This window comes from Nycticebus coucang, chromosome 4 (genome assembly GCF_027406575.1).
Source record: "Nycticebus coucang isolate mNycCou1 chromosome 4, mNycCou1.pri, whole genome shotgun sequence".
NCBI lineage: Eukaryota > Metazoa > Chordata > Mammalia > Primates > Lorisidae > Nycticebus > Nycticebus coucang.
The window spans coordinates 36,918,391-36,946,085 of NC_069783.1; the positions used below are offsets into that span (position 1 = coordinate 36,918,391).

At 44.0% G+C, this 27,695-nt stretch overlaps 1 protein-coding gene and 1 pseudogene across 2 annotated transcripts in view; both read left to right on the forward strand.

Moving 5' to 3' along the window:
• Window positions 1-449: 449 nt before the first annotated feature.
• The window catches only part of GALM (galactose mutarotase), a 79,537-nt gene continuing 52,291 nt past the window's right edge, over window positions 450-27,695 (forward strand). For both annotated transcript variants that reach the window (XM_053587721.1, XM_053587722.1), the window contains exons 1-3: window positions 450-868; window positions 15,878-16,032; window positions 27,470-27,676. In XM_053587721.1, coding sequence (XP_053443696.1) covers window positions 679-868; window positions 15,878-16,032; window positions 27,470-27,676 — 552 coding nt within the window. In that variant the 5' untranslated portion in view covers window positions 450-678. The remainder of the gene's footprint in view (window positions 869-15,877; window positions 16,033-27,469; window positions 27,677-27,695) is intronic.
• LOC128583353 (galectin-1-like) lies at window positions 17,813-19,096 on the forward strand (annotated as a pseudogene).

Below are 27,695 nucleotides of genomic sequence, written 5' to 3' on the forward strand. Positions count from 1 at the left end.
AGGACTAAACCCTGTGAGATAAAAAGAATGGCTCTCAGTCAGTGTGTGGAGAAGGCTGCAAGGATTTACCCCTTTTCTAAACTACCACTTAAAACCAGAATTTCCCAAATAAAAAAAAGGACGACAACAACAAACCAAAGAAAAAAAACACACAACAACAAAAAATCCCCAGAATTTTCCCCAAGATCTGTCTCACTGCCCCTAATTCTGCTGCCTACATTTTCCAGCTCTTTGTCGATACTCAGCCGCCAACATCAGTAAACAACTGGGCAGGAAAACCACCAACATTGATGTCCAGCTGGGCAGAAGGGGGTAGAACCTTGCAGACTCAGGATTTGAGTTTGGAAAGACTACAGGCCCCAAAATGCAATTTCGCTCCCAAAGACTACCATTCCCTACATGCAATGCACCCGGCGAGCTAGAGGAAAGCGCCCCGAGCCTGGCGGGGCGGGAAAGTTTGCTTTCTTGTTACCCTTTGGCAAAGGACTTATTTATAGTATGTAGAGGCCCCAGAGGATATTCGTTTTTATTTGCAAGAGTGGTCACTCCCTAAATCCAGGCCAGAAAAGGGAGGAGTCTGACCTAATCACGCCCCTTCTCCGGTAAACTTAGGTCGCTCCTAGCTTAGCGGCTGGAGTTTGAAGAGCCGGGAGCAGCTGCACACCCTAAGCTTTCCCCATGGTCTCGGTGAGCAGAGCGGTGTTTGGAGAGCTGCCCTCGGGGGCAGGGACAGTGGAGAAGTTCCAGCTACAGTCAGACCTGCTCAGCGTGGACATCATATCCTGGGGTTGCACGATCACAGCCCTGCAGGTCAAAGACAGGCAGGGAAGAGCCTCAGACGTGGTGCTTGGCTTTGCACAGTTGGAAGGTGGGTTGACCTCTGTCCAGGGCTGCGCACACCCGGGATCGATCGGGCCGCTCCAACCGGGGGGAAAGATTCCGGGCTTGGGCTCAGAGTTGTGTGGCCAACCACGATTTGGAAAAAAACACAAGGAATGGAAATAGCTCTAGGACGTGGCTTCTGATTATCCATTAAGGCTTTGTCTCAATGAATGTAAAACATCGGCTGGGGGTAAGATAAACTTGGGTCGCTCCCGGGACGGTGGAGCGACCTTTGAACTGCCTGAGCCTTTGAGCGGGCAGGACGAGAAACAGCGGGCCAGAGGGGGTGTGGCTCCTAGCTCTTCCCCTGTTGCCCTCTGGTAGAAGGAAAAATCAAAGAGGCCATTTACTACTTCCTTTCTCTTTCTCTCTTTTTTTTTAATGTTTATTTTTATTTTATTTTATTGGGGGAAGATAGAGTCTCACTTTGTCACCCTGGATAGGGTGCAATGGCGTCACACTCACAGCAACATCCAACTCCTGGTCTCAAGTGATTCTCTTGCCTCAGCCTCCCGAGTAGCTGGGACTATAAGCGCCCTCCACAACACCAGGCTATTCTTCTGTTGCAGTTGTCATTGTTGCTTTAGCTGGCCTGGGTTCAAACCCAGGTGCGGTGTATGTGGCCGGCACCCTACTCACTGAGCTATGGGTGCTGCCAGCCTATTTTATTTATTTTTTTCTTCAGAGATGAGGTAGCACACTTGCTCAGGCTAGTCTTGAACCTGTGAACTCAGGCAATCCACCCGCCTCTGTCTCCCAGAGTGCTAGCATTACAGGCCTGAGTCTCCGTGCCCGTCTGACTACTTCCTTTTTCCTTTATTAGTTCTTTTTGAGGCCTGGTTGCCTCTGAAATACTCCATGAGATAAGCTCACTGGGTGCCCAGCCCCACCCCCACCCCCACCCCCCAACTTCTCAATAACCATGAACTGAATGAAACAGAGATACTACCTCAGTGTCTGGAAATGAGATCTACTAACTAGGATGGACTTTTATCCCGTCAGAATCCATGGGCAATTAGGATCATGTATTAATTTATGCATTTAAAAACTGTTAATTCAGTGAACTCATTCAGCAAAAGGCCCCACTCTCTTGAAGCTCGCTGTTTAGCCGTGGAGACAGGTTTTAACCCAATAATTGCTTTAATAACTAATTATAATTGCAGTTGCATAGCAGCAAAGGAAAACGTACAGTGTGCTATCTCTTGGCACTACAGTGTAACTAGACTAAAAATGAGATCTGAAATAAAGTTGACAAAGGAAAAGAGAGTTAATACCTTTTGCTTAAAGGCGGGGTGTGGACAAATTTTTACACTAAAGGAGGTTTGAGGTTTTCTTTTTGGTGTGTCATTCCCTCTCTTTAGTTCTTTAGATATGAAACTTGACTCATGGTTTTGCAGGTCAACAGAAAACACTTGAATTTTGCCAGGGGCGGTGGCTCATGCCTGTAATCCTAGCACTCTGGGAGGCTGAGGTGGGTGGATTGCTGGAGCTCAGGAGTTCAAGACCAGCCTGAACAAGAATGAGACCCCATCAGAGGGACTTTACCTAACAATTGCAATCAGTGTAACCTGGCTTATTGTACCCTCAATGAATCCCCAACAACAACAACAAAAAAAAAGAATGAGACCCCACTTTTAAAAAAATAGCTGAGCGTTATGGCAGGCATCTGTAAGTCCCAGCTACTTGGGAGGGTGAGGCAAGAGGATCTCTTGAGCCCAAGAGTTTGAGGTTGCTGTGAGCTGTGACTACACAGCACTTTACCAAGGGCGACAAAGACTTCCCTTAGGAGTCTGAAATATCCTCTCTGCTTCCTTAACAAAATTTATTGTAAGAGTATTTTTTTTTTTTGAGACAGAGCCTCAAGCTGTCGCCCTGGGTAGAGTGCCTTGGCATCACAGCTCACAGCAACCTCCAACTCCTGGGCTCAAGCAATTCTCCTGCCTCCACCTCCCAAGTAGCTGGAACTATAGGTGCCCGCCACAACGCCTGGCTATGTTTTGGTTGCAGCCATCATTGTTGTTTGGCGGTTCCAGGCTGGATTCGAACCCGCCAGCTCAGATGTATGCGGCTGGTGCCTTAGCTGCTTGAGTCACAGGGGCCGAGCCTGTAAGAGTATTCTTGAGGATCCTACTCTGTGCTTCTGGTTGCCTTTATCTAACTTGGAGCCTCTACAGTGTGGCCTGGAGAAGAGGGTAGCCTTCTCTTCAGCAGAACTTCTTTGGTAACTTAAGTGAGTCTGTTACAGGAGACTCACTGATAGGAAGGTGAAGGGATGCAGGAGAAAATCAGCTCTACTTTTTCCTTTCTTTTTTTTTTTTTTTTTTTTGATTTTTGGCCGGGACTAGGTTTGAACCTGCCACCTCTGGCATATGGGACCGGCGCCCTACTCCTTGAGCCACAGGCGCTGCCCACCTACTTTTTCCTTTCTGCATCCCCTCAAACTTCTTGAGATGACATCTTCAGAGTCAGAAGGCAAGAACATGGCAAGTGAGAGAGTCTAACTCTGTCACCCAGGTGTGGCATCATACTTCACAGCAACCTCAAATCTTGGGCTCAAGAGATCCTCATGTCTCAGCCTCCTGAGTAGCTAGGACTACAGGTGTGCAACACCACGCCTATCTAATTTTTCTATTTTTTAGTAAAGACAGGGTCTCACTCTTCTCAAGCTGGTCTGGAACTCCTGAGCTCAAGCAAACTGCCTGCCTAGCCTCTTAAGGTGATTATAGGTGTGAGCCACTGCCCTTGGGCTGACAAAAGAGGATTCTTTAGAATTATTCTGCAGACCAGCCTGAGGAATAGAAAGACCCCATCTCTACTAAAAATAGAAAAACTGAGGCAAGAGGATTGCTCGAGCTCAAGAACTTGAGGTTGCTGTGATCTATAATGTCAAAGCACTCTAGCCAGGTCGCCAGAGTGAGATTCTGTCTCAAAAAAAATAAATAAATAAAGTAAAATAAATAGAATCATTTTGCTGAGTCACTTCTCTCTCTGCTAATAGCATAACCATTTTCTAGGTTGAAAGAGAATCACAAAGATTATTTGACTCATGTGGAATTGCTTAAATGTGGCCAGGCGCGGTGGGTCACGCCTGTAATCCTAGTACTCTGGGAGGCCGGGGCGGGTGGATTGCCTGAGCTCACAGGTTCGAGACCAGCCTGAGCAAAGAGCGAGACCCTGGCCAGATATGGTGGCATGGGCCTCTAGTCCTAGCTACTTGGGAGACTGAGACAGAAGGATCACTTGAGTCCAGGAGTTCTGGGATGACCTCCCAGGAGCAGGGGGCTACAAGGTTGCCTAAGGAGGAGTGAACTAGCCCAGGTCAGAGACAGAGCAGGTCAAAACTCCCATGCTAATCAGTAGTGGGATTGCGCCTGTGAATATGCACTCTTGTCTGGGCAACATAGTGAGACCCCATCTCTAAAAAAAAAAAGAGTGAGAGGCCCCTGTTGTGGTGGTGGGTGCCTGTAGTCCCAGCTACTTGGGAGGCTGAGGCAAGAGGATCTCTTGGGCCCAAGAGTTTGAAGTTGCTATGAGCTGTGATGCCACGGTACTTAGGGTGACAAAGTGAAACTGTTTCAAAAAAAAAGCTGTTCAACACTGCTCAGCGGAGTCAAAGGAGAACTGGACATATGACCTAGAATTTCAGAGCCAGTTAATTTTTGAATTTAAAGAATTGGAGATGATAAGCTGGGGCACCTGCTCTTACTGCTAGAGCAGTGCAGTGACAACAGGTGGTTGCTGAAATAATTAAAGAGAGCAAGAACAAGTAAAGTTTTAGCAATGAAGGAAAAGTTTAATTTAACAATCTGGATAGCAGACTGGTCCCTGTCCTAGGGACTGCAAATGATGTGGAAAGCACAGCCTGTCGGTTTTACACCCAAATTTGAGGCATATTAGCTGCTTCTCTGAAGTTTCCCAGGGTCTTTGTCAACTCTGTTCTCAAAACAGCCCACCTGTGAGGTCTTAATAACAACTCACCTGCAGGATCTTAATCAGCCTCATTCCCATAATAGCCCAGGTCAGCCCCACCCAGACCGGTCTAAAATAGCCTAACTGCATCCACCATCTGTCCTGCTTGTATCTAGTTAGCTACATACCGTTACCACCTCATACAAAGACACACATCTCTTTCGTTACCACCTCATATAAAGACACACATCTCTTTCGTCTTTTTTTTTTTTTTTTTTTGTAGAGACAGAGTTTCACTTTATTGCCCTCGGTAGAGTGCCATGGCGTCACACAGCTCACAGCAACCTCCAACTCCTGGGCTTAGGTGATTCTCCTGCCTCAGCCTCCCGAGTAGCTGGGACTACAGGCACCCACCACAACGCCCGGCTATTTTTTTGTTGCAGTTTGGCCGGGGCTGGGTTTGAACCCGCCACCCTAGGTATATGGGGCCGGTGCCCTGCTCACTGAGCCACAGGCGCCGCCCGTCTTTTTTTTTTTTTTGATACAGAGTCTCACTGTGTCTCCCTCAGTAGAGTGCTATTCCATCACAGCTCACAGCAACCTCCAAATCTAGGGCTCAAGTGATTCTCTGGACTCAGCCTCTCAGGTAGCTGGGACTACAGGGGCCCACCACAACGCCCAGCTATTTTATTGTTGCAGTTGTGATTGTTATTTAGCTGGCCCGGGCCGGGTTCAAACCCGCCAGCCTCAGTGTATGTGGCTGGCGCTATAACCACTGTGCTATGGGCGCCAAGCCTTTTTTTTTTTTTTTAAAGACAGTCTCACTTTTTCACCCTGGGTAGAGTACCATGGTGTCATTGTAGCTCACAACAACCTCAAACTCTAAGAGTTTGATCAATCCTCTTGCCTTAGCCTCCCAGTAGCTGGGACTACAGGTGTATGCCACTATGCCCAGCAAGTTTTTTCCTATTTTTAGTAGAGATGGGATCTTGCTCTTGCTCTTGCTCTTGCTTGGGCTGGTCTCAAACTCTGACCTCAAGCAATCTGCCTACCTCAGCCTTCCAGAGTGTTAAGATTACAGCACTCTGAGCCACCGCGCTTGGCCTTGATATTTTAAATTCTAATACAAGAGTCATGGGCCTAAAAACACAAGGCATCTTTGGAATTCATGTGAAATGTAAGCCAAGATGGTGTGGCACCCTGGAAACACCAGTTTCTTAGTAGTTATAGAAGTGCCCGTTGTGCTCGGGCATTCGTTCACACTGTTGTTTCTGTGAGCCTGTGACCCATGCGGAGTCTCAGTGAACGAGAATGTTGAAGTCAATATGAAAATGTACAGATGAATCTCCAAGTTTAATGTTTTATTTGGGAAGAAAGAATTGTAATTTGGAGCTGAGCCTGGTGGCTCATGCCTGTGATCCTAGCACTTCGGGAGGATTGCTTAAGGTCAGAAATTTGAGACCAGCTTGAGCAAGAGTGAGATCTCCTGGCTCTACAAACAGTAGAAACATTAGCTGGTCATGGTCTTGCATACCTGTAGTCCCAGCTGAGTAGCTGTAGTCCCAGCTACTCAGTGGCTGAGGCAGGAGGATTGCTTGAGTCCAGGAGTTTGAAGTTGCAGTGAGTTGTAATAATGCCATTGTACTCTACCCAGGGTGACAGAAAAAGACCCTGTCTCAAAAAAAAAAAGAACTGTAGGGCGGTGCCTGTGGCTCAGTGGGTAGGGCGCCAGCCCCATATACCAAGGGTGGTGGGTTTGAAACAGGCCCCTGCCAAAGTGCAACAAAAAATAGCTGGGCGTTGTGGCAGGCACCTATAGTCCCAGTTACTCTGGAGGCTGAGGCAAGAGAATCGCTTAAGCCCAGGAGTTGGAGGTTGCTATGAGCTGTGATGCCATGGCATTCTACTGAGTGCAATAAAGTGAAACTCTGTCTCAAAAAAAAAAAAAAATGGACATTTTCATTCCCATGCAATAATCTGGGTAGTGCGTGGTGGCTCACATGTAATCCTAGCACCCTGGGAGACTGAGGCTAGTGGATTGCCCTCAGCTCAGAGGTTCGAGACCAACCTGAGCCAGAGTGAGACCCTGTCAACTTCAAACTAAGACGATTGAAGGCCAATTGAAAGCAAAATTAAAAGAAAAAAAACAGCAATATCTGCATTATTGAATTATTTTAAAAGGAAAGCTGTTTTCAGAAGAAGAGGGGAGGAGTCAGCGCCCATAGCACAGTATTTATGGCGCCAGCAACATACACCCAGGCAGGCGGGTTCAAACCTGGGCCGGGACAGCTAAACAACTGCAACAAAAAAATAGCTGGCGTTGTGGCAGGCGCCTGCATTCCCAGCTACTTGGGAGTCCGAGGCAAGAGAATCACTTAAAATCCAAAGTCCAAGGGTTTGAGGTTGCTGTGAACTGTGTCACCATGGCTCTCCACTGAGGATGACATAATGAGACTCTGTTTCCAAAAAAAAGAAGTTTGGGGGGAACCCTTAAAATATTAAGTAATGCTTTCTAATATGTTCAGCCATCTTTGAGGTTACGGTAAATGGACCTTCCTTCTGTGTTTTACAGCCCCATCTTTCAGTTTTTTGTAGATTCTTTTAGTATTACCAAAGATAATAAGACTTCATATATGTTACAACAGGAAGCATAATTGTCTAAATCAGAAAAGTATGAAATGGCACAGTTGGGACTCAGAAAACCAGACCCTAAGTGGGGGCCTAAGAAGCAGCCTCAGAAACAAAGTATCTTTCTGACCCTCCCCACCCCTCCTGTCTCTCACTTCTCATTCCCCCCCAAGGCAGCCACAGAAGATGGAATCCCTTTCCTAAAGCTGGTCTTAGAAATTAGAGCCCTTTTCTATAAAGCCAGTCATAAATTTTAAAAATATTATTCTAACCTTTCATTCTGCCTTTCTGTATAACAGCTGGCCATAAAGAAATTAAGACCGGGGGCGGCGCCTGTGGCTCAGTGAGTAGGCCGCCGGCCCCATATGCCGAGGGTGGCGGGTTCAAACCCAGCCCCGGCCAAACTGCAACAAAAAAATAGCCAGGCATTGTGGCGGGCACTTGTAGTCCCAGCTCCTCGGGAGGCTGAGGCAAGAGAATCACGTAAGCCCAAGAGTTAGAGGTTGCTGTGAGCCGTATGACGCCACGGCACTCTACCCGAGGGCGGTACAGTGAGACTCTGTCTCTACAAAAAAAAAAAAGAAAGAAAGAAATTAAGACCGTCATTCTAGAGGGGTCCTGCCCATACCCAGGAGGAAAGAGGGCTGCACAGAGAGATCAAGAAAAATCTCGACAGACTTCAATTAGCATTAGATCGTCCCCTTTTTGTCCAATCATATTTCTCTATTCCACTGAGCAAAAAAATGGATCATTTTTCTGAATCTTTGGGTCTTCATTCTGAAGGCTCCAATGTCACATAAAGTTATCATCAAACGTATTTGTTATGCTTTTCTCTTTTACTCAGTCTTTGTTATGGGAGTGTTGGCTGTGTATCACCCCCTTTCCTCTCCTGCAATTCTCTGCTACAACACATCATGCTTGTTTTAGTGCATTAAAACCCATGTTAACAAGAAACTGTGACAGTGGTTGTCCCTAAGAAAGGACCCTAGTAGTTGGAGTGCACAGAGTAGGAAGGAGACTTAATTTTCACTGTATATTCTTTTAAAATGTCTGAATAGCTAAGTATAGATCAACAAACTAAAGGAAATAAAGTAATAAGACTTGATGGAATGAGGGGTTATCTTGTGCAGAGCCACAAGGAAGAACTAAGCATGGATAATTCCGGGAGACAGGGTTCTTTTGTAACTGCCAGTTTGAATGTGAACAATCTTTTATTTTCCAAATAGATTATATAAACAGCTTGGAGGAAGGCCATAACCAGGGGTCAAAATGGTTCAATTTCTCCCTGGAAAATGAGATTTTTTTCTTCCATGGAATTCTACCGAGGGAATTATATGATCTTTTTGTTATAGCTGGGAAAAATCAGCAATGCCTCCTGTGAGTTTTTGTACCATTTTCTAATGTCTAAAAAATGTTTTTCATCTGTGTTTGCCACCTACAGTCATCATGACTTCTTTCAAAGACTGTAATGAGAGTATTTGCTTATAAACCACAGATATAAACAGCTTACCCATAACATCAGTGAGACTCCTTCCCTTTCATTTTCCCCCCAGTTACCACCAAACACCTAGCTATTACTGCCTTGAGAGCCATTTTTGAAAAAATAGGAAAAATAAACTTAGTGCCTTTAGAAAACTCAGGTTCAGAGAAGGGAGTAAAGAAAAAAAGCAACAGATTCGAGGCTGCATTTTAACATTGCACATGCCCAAGAGTGCCCCTTAGAAGGATTTCTGGTTTAAATCTCTGCTTTGTCCCTTAAAGCTGTGTGACCTTGGGCAAGTGATTTAACTTCTCTCCACCTATTTCCTTACCTGAGACAAGTATGGATTGTGATGATAAGTGTGCTCTGGGCTGTAACATGTGTCCAACCATATCTGACTGCATATTCGTATGTCCATGGCCAGAGGGCGCAGCTAATCACTTTTGTCTTCTTTCCTTCCTTTGCCCCCCAAAATATCTTCTCTTACACTATTAGAATTTTTTATTTCACTTTATTTTATTTATTTATTTTTTTTGAAGGAGTTTCACTTTGTTGCCCAAGCTAGAGTGCCATGGCATCAGCCTAGCTCACAGCAACCTCAAACTCCTGAGTTCAAGCAATCCTCCTGCTTCAGCCCCCTGAGTAGCTGGGACTACAAGCACCTGCCACAGTGCTCAGCCGATTTTTTCTATTTTTAGTAGAGGCAGGATCTCACTCTTGCTCAGTCTGGTCTCCAACTCCTTAGCTCAAGAGATCCTCCTGCATCAGCCTTCCAGAGTGCTTTGCATGAGCCACCACAACCAGCCATTATTTTCACTTTATTAACACTGCAAAAAGTGGTGTGGAAATTCATCTGGGACAGCCAGAGGCATTAAAAAATATATAAAATATCTGAGATGGGCAATACCAGAGCTGGCAGGTTCAAATCCAGCCAGGGCCTGCTAAACAACAATGACAACTACAACCAAAAAATAGCCGGTGTTGTGGCGGGTGCCTGTAGTCCCAGCTGCTTGGGAGGCTGAGGCAAGAGAATTGCTTAAGCCCAAGAGTTTGAGGTTGACGACATGACACTCCACCCAGGGCAACAGCTTGAGACTCTGTCTCAAAAAAAAAAAAAAAAAAAAAAAATCTGAGATGAGGAAAGTGCTTATCAAATTAATTGTTTTCCTCTTATACGCAAACAATAGTCATTCAGTGGATGGAGGTTTTGACTGAGAGTGTAGTGTGTGTTTCAGACTAAGCGTATTCTTATTAAGGTGTGGGCCGTCCAAGGTGTCATAGTTGGGTCCTTGGAATGTTAGAGGAGTGGATAGGGCCATATCCCATGGTTAAGCATTTATTAATTAATTTTTGGCCAGTGCCTTATCCAGAAAAGGCAGTGATTTTTTTTTCTCTATTCTCCCTCACCTCAGCAATCGACTTCATTAAATCAGCATCATGGCTTCACCTCGGAACTTTGAATGTCTTCATGGAAAACAGTATTTTCTGGATTTTAAAATCCTAAAACTTTTTAGGATTGGGGATCGCCCTTTTTTTGTAATTCTGGTTTGATGTGAAAGCTTAGTAACTTGGAAGATAGTATAAAATTCACTTGTTCTGAAAGATTTTTCTGGGTTTTTTTTTTTCTTTTCTTTTGTTGCAATTTGCCAGGTTCGAACCTGCCACCCTTGGTATACGGGGCCAGCCCCCTATTCACTGAGCCACAGGTGCTGCCCAGTTCTGAAAGTTTTTCAGCAACAGAAGGGAGTAGTGGTTTCTGCTGTCCATAGGGTTTAATCCTTAAAAACTATTCCTCCGGGTGGCGCCTGTGGCTCAGTGAGTAGGGCGCCGGCCCCATATGCCGAGGGTAGTGGGTTCAAACTCAGCCCCGGCCAAACTGCAACAAAAAAAAATAGCCGGGCGTTGTGGTGGGCACCTGTAGTCCCAGCTGCTTGGGAGGCTGAGGCAAGAGAATCGCGTGAGCCCAAGAGTTAGAGGATGCTGTGAACCGTGTGACGTCATGGCACTCTACCTGAGGTGGGTACAGTGAGACTCTGTCTCTACAAAAAACAAACAAAAAAAAAAAACTATTCCTCCAAATGAAGAAGCTGGCAAGGCTTCCTATCTACCTGGCTGATTAACTGTTGCCAGGAAGCAGTGGTTTCTAAAGGAATTCCTGCATGCCCACACAGCAGGAGCCCTCCTGTTGCCTTTGTGGTTATCTCCACACCTGGTCTAGAGAGAGTGGGGGATTCTGTGTGTATTTGCTAAATGAATCAAGGTAGGACTCAAAAGTCACTACAGTTTTTGGTTTTTTTAATGGTATCTACTTTTTTTTTATTTTTATTTATTTTAATGTAATTAATTTATTTATTTTTTTGCAGTTTTGGCCGGGGCTGGGTTTGAACCAGCCACCTCTGGCATATGGGGCCAGCGCCTTACCCCTTTGAGCCACAGGTGCTGCCCGTCACTACAGTTTTTTAGACACACACACAAATTTTTTTTTTTTGAGGCAGTTTCACTTTGTCACTCTCAGTAGAGTGCCATGGCGTCATATTTCACAGTGACCTCTAACTCCTAGGCTTAAGCAATTCTCTTGCCTCAGCCTCCCAAGTAGCTGGGACTATAGGCACCCGCCACAATGCCTGGCTTTTTTGTTGTTGTTGTTGCAGTTTGGCTGGGGCCGGGTTCAAACCTGCCACCCTCGGTATATGGGGCCGGCACCCTACTCACTGAGCCACAGGCGCCACCCCCAAAATTTTTATTTACATTTTTAAGCTTTTGAAAAGCAGATGAAGCAAAACCAAGAAATGATTGTTTGGCCCTCTGGGATTTCTTGTGGTTAACCAGTGTAAAGGGCTTATGTCTGTAGTTTCAGAAAGAGAGGACCGTGGGGACAAGTGAAAATGGCAGAGAAGTCAGCCTGGACCGTGCCTAGGGATGGTGGTAAGGTCAATCAACCAGAATGCCTTATAAAGAGGTGCTTAAGAATATGGACTCAGGAGCCAGTTTGGGTTCAAGTCCTGTTTCTGCCATTAATTAGCTCTGTGTTTGGGGGCAAGTTACTTAACTTTCTTTTTTTTTTTGAAACAGAGTTTTACTATGTAACCCTGGGTAGAGTGCTGAGGTGTTACAGCTCAAGGCAACCTCAAACTCTTAGGCTTAAGTGATTCTCTTTCCTCAGCATCCCAAGTAGCTGGGACTACAGGCACCTGCCATAATGCCCGGCTATTTTCTTGTTGCAGTTGTCATTGTTGTTTAGCAGGCTCGGGCCAGGCTCGAACCCGCCAGCCTTGGTGCATGTGGCTGGTGCCATAGCACTGTACTACAGGCACCGAGCCAATTAACTTTTTGTCCTCAGTTTCCACATCTATAAAATGGGGGATAATAACAGTATCTCCCTCATAGAATTGTTCTGAAAACTAAATGAATTAGATGCCAAGCACTTAGAAAGTGGCTAGGACTTAGAAAGTGCTAAGTGTTGGCTATTATGTTGGCCAGTGGGCTGCACTTTGGAGGCATCCGCAGATCAGCAAGGAAGTGAACCAGGAAAGGCTTGGAAGAGAACGATTAAAGTTTAGTTTGTGCCCAGCTGGTTGAGTAACTGGCCTGATCGCTACAGGGTCTGAGAGCCCCTGAGAGACCCTCCAGCTTTGGAAAAATAGTTCCTATGCTTGAATTGCATCCTCTGCTGATCTCAAGTAGAATGTGATAGGTACAGAGTACCACAGAGAAAGGGAATGGAAATCCAAGGGCATCTGAGTGAAAAATAGAGCAGAAAGTAATCTTGGTGATAATACAGAAAACAGATAATCTCCAAACCTTAATTTCTTCATTATAAACTAAGCACAAAGGAACTTAAAGAGAAAGTATCATAATAAGCCTACACACAAAGTTTTTTTTTTTTTTTTTTAATGTGGCCGGGGCTGGGTCTGAACCTGCCACCTCCGGCATATGGGACCGGCGCCCTACCCGCTGAGCCACAGGCACCGCCCTACACACAAAGTTTTAAGTACAAGGAGGCTACCTTACTTTTTAAAAATCCCCTGGCCCCCCAAAAGCCCAGCAACTGTTTATGTTCATCATTATACCATGTAGCATCAAACGGCATATGGTAAATAGGTATGGAATGGCATGGAGAGATCTTAAGATATTGATAAATGACAAGTTGCAAAATGTATAATTATAGTACAATTCCCTTCATATACAATTTGTATTGGTATGTATATACTTATGTAAGTACATATATGTTGTTAATTTGAAGAAAAAAATGAAGTGTACTCGCCAAATTGTTTCATTTTTTTTGTTTTTGGGTTGTTTTTTTTTTTTTTGAGACACAGTCTCACTTTGTCAACCTTGGTAGAGTGCCATGGCATCATAGCTTACAGCAACCTCAAACTCTTGGGCTTAAGTGATTCTCTTGCTTCAGTCCCCCAGGTAGCTGGGACTACAGGTGCCCGCCACAATGCCCGGCTATTTTTTTAGAGATGAAGTCTTACTCTGGCTCAGGCTGGTCTGGAATCTATGAGCCCAGGCAATCCACCCACCTCAGCCTCCAAGAGTGCTGGGATTACAGGCATGAGCCACCACACCCAGCCTCTCCAAATTGTTAATAGTGATTACCATGGGAAAGGAGGGAAGTTCAGAGGTGAAGGGCTGCTTTTTATTCTTTATTAAGATTTCTAGGTATTCTGAGTCTTGCTCTTAGCACTCTGGGAGGCCAAAGTGGGATGATAGTTTGAATGTAGGATTGTGGCAGGCGCCTATAGTCCCAGCTGCTTGGGAGGCTGAGGCAAGAGAATCGCCTAGGCCTAGGAGTTGGAGGTTGCTGTGAGCTATGATGCCACAGCACTCTACCGAGGGCAATAAAGTGAGACTCTGTCTCTAAAACAATAAATAAATAAAAAATAAAGTAAATATAAAAAAAATTTTGCAGATTTCAAAAATAAAAGTACAGAATGTTCAGTTAAATGTAAATTTCAGATAAACAGATATACTTTTTAAATATATGTATTTCCCATACATAATAATAATATGGAGGTACTTATACTAAAAAATTATTCATCCTTTATCTGAAATTCACATTTAATTGAGCATCCTATAGTTCCTCTGGCAAGCCTACTCTGTATCCTTGGGTATTATTTCTCTCTCTTCAAAAGATATTTTCATGTATTAACCGTGTGATTTGTAAAAAAATAAAAAGAGAAAGAAGAATAAGATAGTTTCTTCTCAAGACTACATAAAAGTATAATTTTTAGTTAAAAATATCAATTGGCCTAGAAAAAAGCAGATTACAAAGCAGCATTATACATTAATCCCCCTTGTCCACGATTTTGCTTTCTTAGATTTCAGTTACCCCAGGTCAACTGCAATCTGAAAATAGGTGGGTATGTTCTATAATAACAAGATATTTTGAGAGAGAGAGGGAGACCACATTCACATAACTTCTATTATAGTATTTTGTTGTAATTATTCTATTATTAGTTATTGTTATTAATTTCTCATGTGCCTAATTTAGAAATTAAACTTTATCATGGGTATGCATATATAGAAAAAAACAGGTATATAAAGTGCTCAGTCCTATCCACAGTTTCAGGCATCTACTGGGGGTCTCAGAACGTATCCCTATCAAGTAAGAGGGTACTTCTGTACTGAGATCCTAGTTTTATAAGTAGAAAAAAACCCACATGTGTACTGGTACTGAAAGACAGAAGTATAAGTGTATGAGGATTTAAGTTTCTTCATTGTGCTTTATAAGGTTCTTTAACATTTTTCATTGTGCTTTATAAGGTTCTTTAACATTTTTTATAAACATGAATTACTTTTGGAAAAGGAAAAGCCATGTGTTAAGCCCATGTCTTCTCTGCTTACTTGAGGACTTTGATATACCCCCATATTTTGCCACATAATGGTCAATTTTTTGCCCAAATTTTTGAGGGAAAAATAAAGATGTGCATTATACATGGGTATTGCTAATTCTGTATTTATATAAATGTTTTTAATTCTTTTATTTATGCTTATCCATTAAAGGTATAACTCTAGAAAGCTATAACAGTATCCTCATGTAAAATAATGCGGATAATTACCAATTACGAATATAGTGATCAGTTTTGTTGAACTGAGAACAAACTCGTAATTAAAGCATTTACGGGCTCGGCACCTGTGGCTCAAGCAGCTAAGGCGCCAGCCACATACACCTGAGCTGGCAGGTTCGAATCCAGCTTAGGTCCGCCAAACAACAATGATGGCTGCAACCAAAAAATAGCGGGGGGGTTGAGGCAGGCACCTGTAGTTCCAGCTACTTGGGAGGCAGAGGCAAGAGAATTGCTTAAGTCCAGGAATTGGAGGTTGCTGTGAGCTGTGATGCCACGGCACTCTACCCAGGGCGATAGCTTGAGGCTCTGTCTCGAAAAAAAAGAAAGAAAGAAAGAACACATTTTTGACCAATGAAGAGGGACATATTTCTCCAGCAACCTCCAACTCTTGGGCTTAAGCAATTCTCTTGCCTCAGCCTCACAAGTAGCTGAGACTACGGGTGCCCACCACAATGCCTGGCTATTTTTTGGTTGTAGTTGTCATTGTTGTTTGGCAGGCCAGGGCTGGATTCAAACCTGCCAGCTCTAGTGTATGCAGCTGGTGCCTGAGCCCCTGAGCTCCAGGCACCGAGCTTCTTCATACACTTTAGGTGGGAGGTAACAATCTAGCTTATATTTTTTGTTGCATAAAATTACTCGTACCATAATATGTTGAAAAATAAATACTGAAATTCCTTTACAATACAAAAACAAGTACCTAAATATAAACAAATTTGAATTAAAAATGAAAGATTTTTTTTTCTGAAAGTTTGGGCCAGAAATGTGGGAGCTCATTATACACAGCAAAATACAGTACCCAGGTTGTTATTTCATGCAGCTTCCCTCGGAAGAAGGTAGCGAGTAACTCGTGCACCTTGTCTTGGACTTGAAGATTCAAAAGCACTGTCGTCTCCTCTCCTTGCAGGGTACCTCCAAAAGCAGCCCTACTTTGGAGCAGTGGTTGGAAGGGTGGCCAACCGAATTTCCAAAGGAATCTTCCAGGTGGATGGGAAGGCGTATCACCTGGCCATTAACAATGGGCCCAACAGTCTGCATGGAGGAGTCAGAGGGTTTGATAAGGTTGGTTGGGACGTGTGACCAAGTTCCTTCTTGGCTCACTTCACAAAGTACCTTCAGCATACCTTCCATTTCCTAGGCACAATCCTAGGTCCTGGAGCACATGTGTGGTGAGGCGATACAGGACAGAGCTGCTCCTGTGGCTCAGGGTATTGGGTACAGTGGCCATGTGCCAAGACCCATCCTTTTCTAGCTCATTCACTGTAACAGGTCGGCGGGGTGCAGGTGAAAGGTTGACAGCCGTCAACTTAGGAAAGACAGGGAACAACTTTCTCACAGAATTGAGATCAGGGAGTTGTGTTGAGGAGACATGGATTAATAAATAATACCTATCAAGTACTGCCCAAGGCATTCACACGTATCTCTTACCCTTACTAGAACTCATGATCATCATGAGCTGGGGAGTCTGAGGCTCTAAAGAGCCACCTAGCTCCTAAGAGGGACAGCCAGGTCTACCTGGCCCAAGCCCTCATTTCTTGTCCACTAAAGCTGCCATTGTCCTCTAAGGCTGCGTGGGGACCCCCATCCTGTCAGGAAGCCCCCTCCCTATGCCATGGCAATGCACCCAGGCTTCCCTTCCACTGAAGTGCCTTGTGCCTCAGTTCCTCCTTTCCACATAAAAACCCATTTCCCAAGTGAATTCCTGGAGAACAAGGTCAGGAAAGCAAACGGAGCAAATAGCTTCTCCCTGAGGTGAGGCATGCCCGACCTTTTCTTCCTGGCCCCATGTGGGAGTCTGTGGGTTAATTTCTTTTCTTTTCTTTTTTTTCTGCAGTTTGGCCGGGGCTGGGTTTGAACCCACTACCTCTGCCATATGGGGCCAGCATCCTACTCTTTTGAGCCACAGGCGGTGCCCAATCTGTGGGTTAATTTCAACGATTCTTCTCTAACTAGTTTCAGGCTGTGAAGGAGAAAATTTAGGAAGTTAACTTTCCTCTAAATTATACCACCCAGATTACTTACTAGAGAAGAGCCAGAGAGAGTGCAGTGGCATACCTGAAGTTCCAGCTACTTGAGAGCCTGAGGCAGGAGGATTGCTTGAGCCCAGGAATTTGAGGCTAGCAGGGGCAACACAGCAAGATACCCATCTCTAAAAGAAAAAAAGAAAACTGTCCAGGTGCAGTGGCTCATGCCTGTAATCCTACGAACTTGGGAGCTTGAAGCAAGAGGATCACTGAGGCCAGGAATTTGAGACCAATGTGGGCAACATAGTGAGGCACCATTTCTACAATTAATTTTTTTAAATAGCCAGGTGTGGTGCTGTGCACCTGTATTCTCAGCTACTTGGGAGGCTGAAGGATGATCACCTGAGGCTAGGAGTTCAAGGCCGCAGTGAGCTATGACTATACCACAGCTCTCCAGCCTGGGTGACAGAGTGAGACCTGTCTCTTAAAAAAAAAATCTTTCTTTTTTTTTGGAATTCGAGACCAACCTGAGCAAGAGTAAGACCCCATCTTTTATTTTATTTTATTTTGTTTTATTTTATTTTGACAGTCTCATTTTGTCGTCCTCAGTAAAGTGCCATGGTATCACAGCTCACAGCAATCTCAAAGTCCTAGACTCAAGCAATTCTCTTGCCTCGGCCTCCCAAGTAGCTGGGACTACAGGCACTGGCCACAACTGGCTGTTTTTAGAGACGAGGTCTTGCTCTGGCTCAGTCTGGGCCAGAACCCGTGAGCTCAGGCAATCTGCCCTCCTCAGCCTCCCAAGTGCTACGATTACAGGCGTGAGCCACTGCGCCCAGCCGCAAGGGACCCGGTCTTTAAAAATAACTGAGGGGAGGTGGAGCAAGATGGTGGCCAAGTAACAGTTTCCCTGCAACTGGGCACGCTTGGGTGGAGTCTTCAGATCTTCAGACGGCTGATGCACCGGTCCTGGAACATCCTCCTGCTTCAATCATGGCTTGTGGTCTGGTTGCCAGCAACCTGAATCTCAAACCTGGGGAGTGCCTCAGAGTACTGGGCAAGGCGGCCTCCAACGCCAAAAGGTTTGTGCTGAACCTGGGCAAAACAGCAACAACCTGTGCCTGCATTTCAACCCCCGCTTCGATGCCCATGGGGATGCCAATACTATCGTGTGCAACAGCAAGGACAGCGGGGCCTGGGGAGCTGAGCAGCAGGAGGCTGCCTTTCTTTTCCAGCCTGGAAGTGTCACAGAGGTGTGCATCAGCTTTGACCAGGCAGACCTGACCGTCAAGCTGCCAGATGGTTACACATTCAAGTTCCCTAACCGCCTCAACCTGGAGGTCATCAACTACATGGCAGCTGATGGTGACTTCAAGATCAAGTGTGTGTGTGAGGGGGTGGAGCAAGATGGCAGCTGAGTAACAGCTTCCCTGCAACTGGTCATGGTGAGTCTGGGAAGATAAGACTCCAGGCATCCCTGGCTGGTAGGATCTGCCTATAATCATCCCTTTGAGGATACAGGGAGTCCGCAAGGGACTTCTGGACCCCAAGAGGAGGACAAAAACAGTGGAAAACTGGCAAGTGGTTGCACGTGTTCACTCAACCTAATCCCGCCAGCAACCATAAGTACAAGCAGCAGTGAGACTGCAAACCGGAAAGGCCTTACCTGTGAACTGTTTCGGTGTTCTTGGACTTGGCACTCACTTGAACTGCCTTGGGGAGAGCTTGAGCAGGAGTGCGGAGAACTTTGGGCATTGTCTAGGGCCCGAGACTGAGCTGCTGAGCCGGACGGAGCTAATGGTATTTGGCTGTGGGCCGCAGGGAGCCATTGTGAGAGAACTGCCCTGGCAAGCTCCACCCTCAGAGTCACAGAGCAAGGATTGGGCGGGAGCTAGTAACCTAGTGACTGAGCAGCCTTACAGCCTTAAACCTCAGGGGCAGAGTGAGACTGCTTTTGGCACACTGGAGCCTCGGGCTGTTGCCCTGGGTAGAGTGCCGTGGCATCACAGCTCATAGCAACCTCAAACTCCTGGGCTTGGCACCGCCCAGACCTCCATAAGAGCTGCACCTGCTGGGCCTCTGCATGCCCTGATCAGGAACTGCGGGAACCACACAACCCCGCAGCCTCCCTCCCTCCTGTACCCTCCATGCCTTCACACTGACCCACTCATCTGGCCAGGGACACTGGTAGCCACATGCCCTCTGGAACCCTCCCTGCCTCTGCGGAGAGCCCTTCTCCTGGCCAGAGACTGCTAAAGCCTTGGACTCTCTGTGCCAGACTCGGTGCCAGGCACACCCAGAACCATGCATACCACCTCCCACCCTGTTGCTGGATCCGGGTGTATCACACTCCAGAGCTGCTTCTACAACCAGAACTCCATAGCTGCGGCAGCCGCAGAGGAACTACACAGGGTCACTCCCTACAAAGATCCAGGAACAAAAGAGTGATTCCCGCTGGGGTCTAATCTTGGAGAGACACCTCCCCAACTCTGAGGATGGCCAGAGGCAACAGTGAAAAACAATCATGAGGTGAAATCAACAGAAAAACTCTGGCAATATGAATAATCAGAGTAGATCAACTCCCCCAAGGATCAATGGGGCAGACACAGCACAAGAGCCCATGCACAAACAAATAGCTGAGATGTCAGAAATCAAATTCAGAATCTGGATAGCAAATAAAATCGAATTAGAATTCCAAGCAGTAACCCAAAAGATATCTCAAGAATTCAACGAATTCAAAGACCAAATGACCAAAGATATTGACACATTGAGACAAGAAGTTGCAGCCCTCAAAGATCTGAGAAACACAGTAGAATCCCTCAGCAACAGAATGGAGCAAGCAGAAGAAAGGATTTCTGACACTGAAGACAAAGCTTTTGAACGCTCCCAAACTCTCAAAGAGGAAGAGAAATGGAGAGCAAAAACAGATCACTCTCTCAGAAAGCTCTGGGACCATTCGAAGTAAATCAATATTCGTCTTATAGGGATCCCCAAAAGCGATGAAGTGACTTCACAAGGCACGGACTCTCTTCTCCATGAGATTATGAAGGAGAACTTTCCAGACATGCCAAGAGATTCCGAAATTCAGATAGCAGACAGTTTCAGAACTCCAGCACGACTCAACCCAAATAAGACACCCCCCAAAAACATTATAATCAATTTCACTAAAGTTAATATGAAGGAGAAAATTCTGAAAGCAGCCAGACGAAAGAAAACCATCACCTACAAGGGCAAGAATATTAGAATAACTGCAGATCTCTCTGCTGAAAGCTTTCAAGCTAGAAGAGGATGATCATCAACTTTTAATCTCCTAAAACAAAATAACTTTCAACGAGGATCCTGTACCCAGCTAAACTGAGTTTCATTTATGACAGAGAAATTAAATATTTCCATGACATTCACATGTTGAAGAAAAAGTTGAACTCCATAACAACAGGAACCTGCATACCCATACAAAAAGATGGAAGCTAAACAACCTTATGCTGAAGGATAGATGGGTTATAGATGAGATTAAGAAGGAAATCACCAAATTTTTGGAACAAAACAACAATGAAAACACGAATTATCAGAACCTGTGGGATACTGCAAAGGCAGTCCTAAGAGGGAAATTTATAGCACTGCAAGCCTTCCTCAAGAAAACGGAAAGAGAGGAAGTTAATAACTTAATGGGACATCTCAAGCAACTGGAGAAGGAAGAACATTCCAACCCCAAACCCAGCAGAAGAAAAGAAATAACCAAAATCAGAGCAGAATTAAATGAAATTGAAAACAAAAGAATTATACAACAGATCAATAAATCCAAAAGTTGATTTTTTGAAAAGATCAATAAAATAGATAAACCTTTGGCCAACCTAACCAGGAAAAAAGAGTAAAATCTCTAATTTCATCAATCAGAAATGGTAATGATGAAATAACAACAGACCCCTCAGAAATTAAAAAAATCCTTAACAAATACTACAAGAAACTCTCAGAAATATGAAAATCTGAAAGAAATCAACCAATACCTGGAAGTACGCCACCTACCAAGACTTAGCCAGAATGAAGTGGAAATGTTGAACAGGCCTATATCAAGTTCTGAAATAGCATCAACTATACAAAATCTTCCTAAAAAGAAAAGCCCAGGACCAGATGGCTTTATGTCAGAATTCTACCAAACCTTTAAAGAAGAACTAGTACCTATATTACTAAACCTCTTCCAAAATATAGAAAAAGTAGGAATATTAACCAACACATTCTACAAAGAAAACATCACCTTGATCCCCAAACCAGGGAAAGACCCAACAAGAAAAGAAAATTATAGACCAATATCACTAATGAATATTGATGCTAAAATACTCAATAAGATCCTAACAAACAGAATCCAACAACACATCAAAAAAATTATACACCATGACCAAGTGAGATTTATCCCAGGGTCTCAAGCCTAGTTCAATATACATAACTCTATAAATGTAATTCACCACATAAACAAACTAAAAGATAAGAACCATATGATTCTCTCAATTGACGCAGAAAAAGTTTTTGATAATATCTAGCATCCCTTCATGATCAGAACACTTAAGAAAATTGGTATAGAAGGGACATTTCTTAAACTAATAGAGGCCATCTACAGCAAACCCACAGCCAATATCGTATTGAATGGAGTTAAATTGAAATCATTTCCAGGAACCAGGCAAGGTTGCCCATTGTCTCCATTGCTCTTTAACATTGTAATGGAAGTTTTAGCCATTGCAATTAGGAAAGAAAAAGCGATCAAGGGTATCCACATAGGGTCAGAAGAGGTCAAACTTTCACTCTTCGCAGATGATATGATTGTATATCTGGAAAACAGTAAGGATTCTACTACAAAACTTTCAGAAGTGATTAAGGAATACAGCAATGTCTCAGGCTACAAAATCAACACCCATAAATCTGTAGCCTTTATATATACCAACAATAACCAAGCCAAAAAAACAGTCAAGGACTCTATTCCTTTCACAGTAGTGCCAAAGAAGATGAAATATTTGGGAGCATACCTAACAAAGGACATGAAAGATCTCTACAAAGAGAATTATGAAACTTTAAGAAAAGAAATAGCTGAAGATGTTAACAAATGGAAAAACATACCATGCTCATGGCTGGGAAGAATCAACATTGTTAAAATGTCTGTACTACCCAAAGCAATATATAATTTTAATGCAATCCCTATTAAAGCTCCATTGTCATACTTTAAAGATCTTGAAAAAATAATACTTTGTTTTATATGGAATCAGAAAAAACCTCAAATAGCCAAAACATTACTCAGCAATAAAAACAAGCAGGAGGAATCACGCTACCAGACCTGAGACTATACTATAAATCGATAGTGATCAAAACAGCATGGTACTGACACAAAAACAGAGAAGTAGATGTCTGGAACAGAACAGAGAACCAAGAGATGAATCTAGCTACTTACTGTCATTTGATCTTTGACAAGCCAATTAAAAACATTCAGTGGGGAAAAGACTCCCTATTTAACAAATGGTGCTGGGTAAACTGGCTGGCAACCTGTAGAAGATTGAAACTGAACCCACACCTTTCATCATTCACTAAGATAGACTCTCACTGGATAAAAGATTTAAACTTTAGACATGAAACTATAAAAATACTTGAAGAAAGTGCAGGGAAAACTCTTGAAAGAATCGGCCTGGGTGAATATTTTATGAGGACTCCCCAGGCAATTGCAGCAGTATGAAAAATACACTACTGGGACCTGATCAAACTAAAAAGCTTCTGCACAGCCAAGAACATAGTAAGTAAAGCAAGCAGACAGCCCTCAGAATGGGAGAAAATATTTGCACGTTATACCTCCAATAAAGGTCTAATAACCAGAATCCACAGAGAACTCAAACGTATTAGCAAGAAAAGAACAAGTGATCCCATCTCAGGGTGGGCAAGGGACTTGAAGAGAAACTTCTCTAAAGAAGACAGACGCACGATCGACAAACACATGAAAAAAAGCTCATCATCCTTAATCATAAGAGAAATGCAAATCAAAACTACTTTGATTACCTAACCCCAGTAAGTGTAGCCCACATAACAAAATCCCCAAACCAGAGATGTTGGCGTGGATGTGGAGCAAAGGGCACACTTCTACACTGCTGGTGGGAATGCACACTAATACATTCTGGAAGGATGTTTGGAGAATACTTAGAGACCTAAAGATAGACCTGCCATTCCATCCTATAATTCCTTTACTAGGTTTATACCCAGAAGACCAAATATCACAACATAACAAAGATATCTGTACCAGAATGTTTATTGCAGCCCAATTCATAATTGCTAAGTCAGGCGGCGCCTGTGGCTCAGTGAGTAGGGCGCTGGCCCCATATGCCGAGGGTGGCGGGTTCAAACCCAGCCCCAGCCAAACTGCAACAAAAAAATAGCCGGGTGCTGTGGCGGGCACCTGTAGTCCCAGCTACTCGGGAGGCTGAGGCAAGAGAATCACTTAAGCCCAGGAGCTGGAGGTTGCTGTGAGCTGTGTGATGCCACGGCACTCTACCAAGGGGCATAAAGTGAGACTCTGTCTCTACAAAAAAAAAAAAAAAAAAACATAATTGCTAAGTCATGGAAGAAGCCCAAGTGCCCATCAACCCACGAATGGACTAGCAAATTGTGGTACATGTATACCATGGAATATTATGCAGCCTTAAAGAAAATGGAGACTTTACCTCTTTCATGTTTACATGGATGGAGCTGGAACATATTTTTCTTAGCAAAGTATCTCAGGAATGGAAGAAAAAGTATCCAACGTACTCAGCCCTACTATGAAGCTAATTTATAGCTTTCACATGAAGGCTATAACCCAACTATAGCACAAGACTATGGGGAAAGGGCCAAGGAAGGGGAAGGGAGGAGGGAGGTCAGGGTGGAGGGAGGGTAATGGGTGGGGCCACACCTACGGTGCATCTTAGAATAGGTACAGGCGAAAATTACTAAATGCAGAATATAAATGTCTACATACAATAACTAAGAAAATGCCATGAAGGCTACGTTGAACAATTTGATGAGAATATTTCAGATTGTATATGAAACCAGCACATTGTACCCCTTAATTGCACTAATGTACACAGCTATGATTTAACAATTAAAAAGAAAAAAAGATCAAGTGTGTGGCCTTTGAAGTCAGCTGGCCCGTGACCCCCAATAAAGGCAGCTGCTTCTGATCTTTCTGAAAAAATAAATAAAGAAATAAATAAAATAAATAAAGAAAAATAGCTGAGTGTGGACAGTGCCCAATGCTCAGTGGGTAGGGCGCAGCCACATACACTGAGGCTGGTGGGTTTGAACCCAGCCTGGGCCAGCTAAAATCAACAGTGACAACTGCAACAAAAAAATAGCCGGGCATCATGGCAGGCGCCTGTAGTCCCAGCTACTTGAGAGGCTGAGGCAAGAGAATTGCTTAAGCCCAAGAGTTTGAGGTTGCCGTGAGCTGTGATGCCACAATACTCTTACGAAGGGCAACACAGTGAGACTATCTCCAAAAAAAAAAACAACATAGCTGGGCATTGTGGCAGATACCTGCAGTGCCAGCTACTCATGAGGCTCAGGCAAGAGGTTCACTTGAGCCCAAGAGTTTGAGATTGCTGTGAGCTATGACACCATCTCACTCTACCCAGGGTCACAAAGTGATACTCTGTCTCAAAAAAAAAAAACACATAAGTGAAACAGGCCCTGTACTAGCACTCTGGGAGGCTGAGGCAGGTGGATTGCTTGAGCTCAGGAGTTCAGAACCAGCCTGAATAAGAGGGAAATCCTGTCTCTACTAAAAATAGAAAAACTAGCTGGGAGGGTGGTGCACACCTGTAGTCCCAGATACTTGGGAGGCTGAGGCAAGAGAATCTCTGGAGCTCAAGAATTTGAGGTTGCTGTGAGCTACTACCATGCCATGGCACTCTACCCAGGGTGACAGAGTGAGAGTCTGTCTAAGAAAAAAAAAAGCAGTAAGAGCCAGAGAAGATAAAAACACGTATGGGGTGCTAATGGACATGGCTTCTTACTTTTTTGCCCCTGACCACCACTGGGCTTGTTGAAGGAAGTTTGTTGCTCTAGAGTCCCCTTCCCCATGAGCTTCCTGTTTTTAGGCTAGAACCAGGCTGTCCCATTGTTTTCCCTTTCCTCTGTAAGAGGACTCCTCATGCCTGGGAGAGCATAAAGACCAAGGGTGGTGTCTGCTCTGCCAATATTAGGGAACATGCTGGGTCCATGGGCAAACCCCAGCAGAGGAAGTAAGGCCCAGTGTGGTTTCAGAGGAGCCTTAGAACACCACCTTGTCCTAGGTTGTTTTGGCTGTAGTGTTGCATAATGTGTATTCCCTTCATGGACACAGCAAAGTTGTGAGTATACACATCCTTCGATGCAGTGCACCTAATTGAAGCCTCTTCTGTGAACTCGTGGACCCCTGAGGCCCACAGTATAGAGAGGGAGTCAGATCTTCATGTAAACAACAGTTACAGGCTAACTGCAGCAAGTGCTACAACCTGGATGGTAACAGTGCATTGTAGGGACTGGGTGTGAACAAATGTATGGCAACTGAGGAGGTAGGATTTGAACCCCCCTTGAAGAACAGATAAAGTTTCATTCAATATGTGGATTTGGGTGAGAATGGCTGTGCAATGGAATAGCCCCACAGAGGGGAGGGGAAAGACTTTGAACATTTTTTATGAAGCCACTGAAAGTTTTGAGCAGTAGGTTTTGATACAGTAACATGAGCCTTATCAGATGAACTTTGTTTTGTGTTGTGTTGGATAATTGTTGGCTTAGAGGTATGTGTTTTTCTATTTACACAACATGTTTTTGTAAAAGACAAATCTTTAATAAGTTGAATAACCTGATGGGATTAGAAATGGTAGAAGAAGGCCTAGAGGTGCAGAATTTCTGGGAATTTGGAAACCACAGGGTCAGGGAAATCCTTCTATGAATAGGAATTATACTTAACCAATAATACTGGTTTACATGAAAATCTTTCCATTGTCTTCTCAAAAAAATAAAAACTAAGTATCAAGAACATTTTATTTCAAATATTTACTCCTAAAATTTTCCATTTGAGATATTCTTTGTTTCATTTTTTAATTACATTGTAACAGGCTTTGTATTTTGACTGTCTTGAAAATTCAATATTTCTGGGAGGTAATGAGGGTATAAAATTAATTTTTTGCTAAGCTCAGTGAATTTGTTTCAGATACCAGCTGCCTTCACTGTAGGAGTGAACAGAGAGAGACCTCTGTTCCCACTGGGCTCTTCCCAGCAAATGCAAATAAGAGCCTAATCCTGCCAGGAGTGGGCAGACAGAACCTGGGCTCTTAGACCCTTCCTGTGGCCCACAGAGGTTATTATCTTTCAAGTCTATTTGGAATAACAGAATTTGGCCTCAACTTTTCTGTTAAAAATGGAGATTTGAACAAACCTTTGCTGAAACTAAAATGTCTGGAATAGTGAAGACAGCCAGAGAACTGAATTGGAATGCCATCTCTGTCATGAATTACATATATAACTGTTTTTTTACATTTCTTTCTTTATTCGTTTGTTTGTTTTTTGAGACACAGTCTTACTCTGTTGCCCAGGGATAGAGTGCTCACAGTAATCTTAAACTCTTAGGCTTGAGTAATCCTTTTACCTCAGCTTTCCAAGTAGCTGGGACTAAAGTACCTGCCATAACACCCAGCTAATTTTTCTATTTTTAGTAGAGATAGAGTCTTGCTCTTGCTCAGGCTGGTCTGGAACCCATAGCTCAGGTAATCTACCTGCCTCGGCCTCTGAGAGCCACTGCACCCGGCCTGACTTTATTTTTATTTATTTAGTTTTTTGGAGACAGAGTCATACCTTGTCACCCTCAGTAGAGTGCTGTGACCGTCACTGCTCACAGCAACCTCAAACTCTTGGGCCTAAGCGATTCTCTTGCTTCAGCCTCCCAAGTAGCTTGGACTACAGGCGTCCACCACAATGCCCAGCTATTTTGTTGTTATTGTTGTTGTAGTTGCCATTGTTTGGCAGGCACGGGCCAGGTTCAAACCCACCAGCCCCAATCTATGTGGCCAGCTCGCTGGCTGCTAAGCTACAAGCACCTAGCCCTGTTATTATTTGTTTTTAATTCTGCTTAGGAAACACAAATAGTTGTATACAGTACAGGAGAGGGGCTGATTTGTTAAAGTTATTGTTAAATACTATTAACAGATATTGCTATATGACATTTTAAAGAAGAGGACTATAAGATAAAAAAAAAAAAAATCAAAGAAAAATACTCCAAGAAGGGGAAGAGGAAAATATTGTAGATGCCTCCAGATAAAGTTAGGGGAAAGAATAAGGGGCATATGAGTAGATAAGGAGAAGAAAAATTCACAAAGCCACTTTTCTGTATAAAATAAAATTTTAGAATAATTAAAATCCAGGCCATTGTTCAAAAGCTGTAATGATTATATAACCATTTTTCTTGCTGGGATCCATTGTCTTTAAATATTGAAGTATGGCATTTAGCTTGGGATTGGAGTGACTATGTGGCTTTGAAAACATTTTTCCAGGTGCTCTGGACCCCTCGGGAGCTGTCAAATGGCATCGAGTTCTCACGCGTCAGCCCAGATGGTGAGGAAGGGTACCCCGGAGAGTTAAAAGTCTGGGTGACGTACACCCTGGATGGTGGGGAGCTCGTAGTCAACTATCGAGCACAGGCCAGTCAGACCACACCAGTCAATCTGACCAACCATTCTTATTTCAACCTGGCAGGCCAGGTAAGTGAACTCGCTGCTT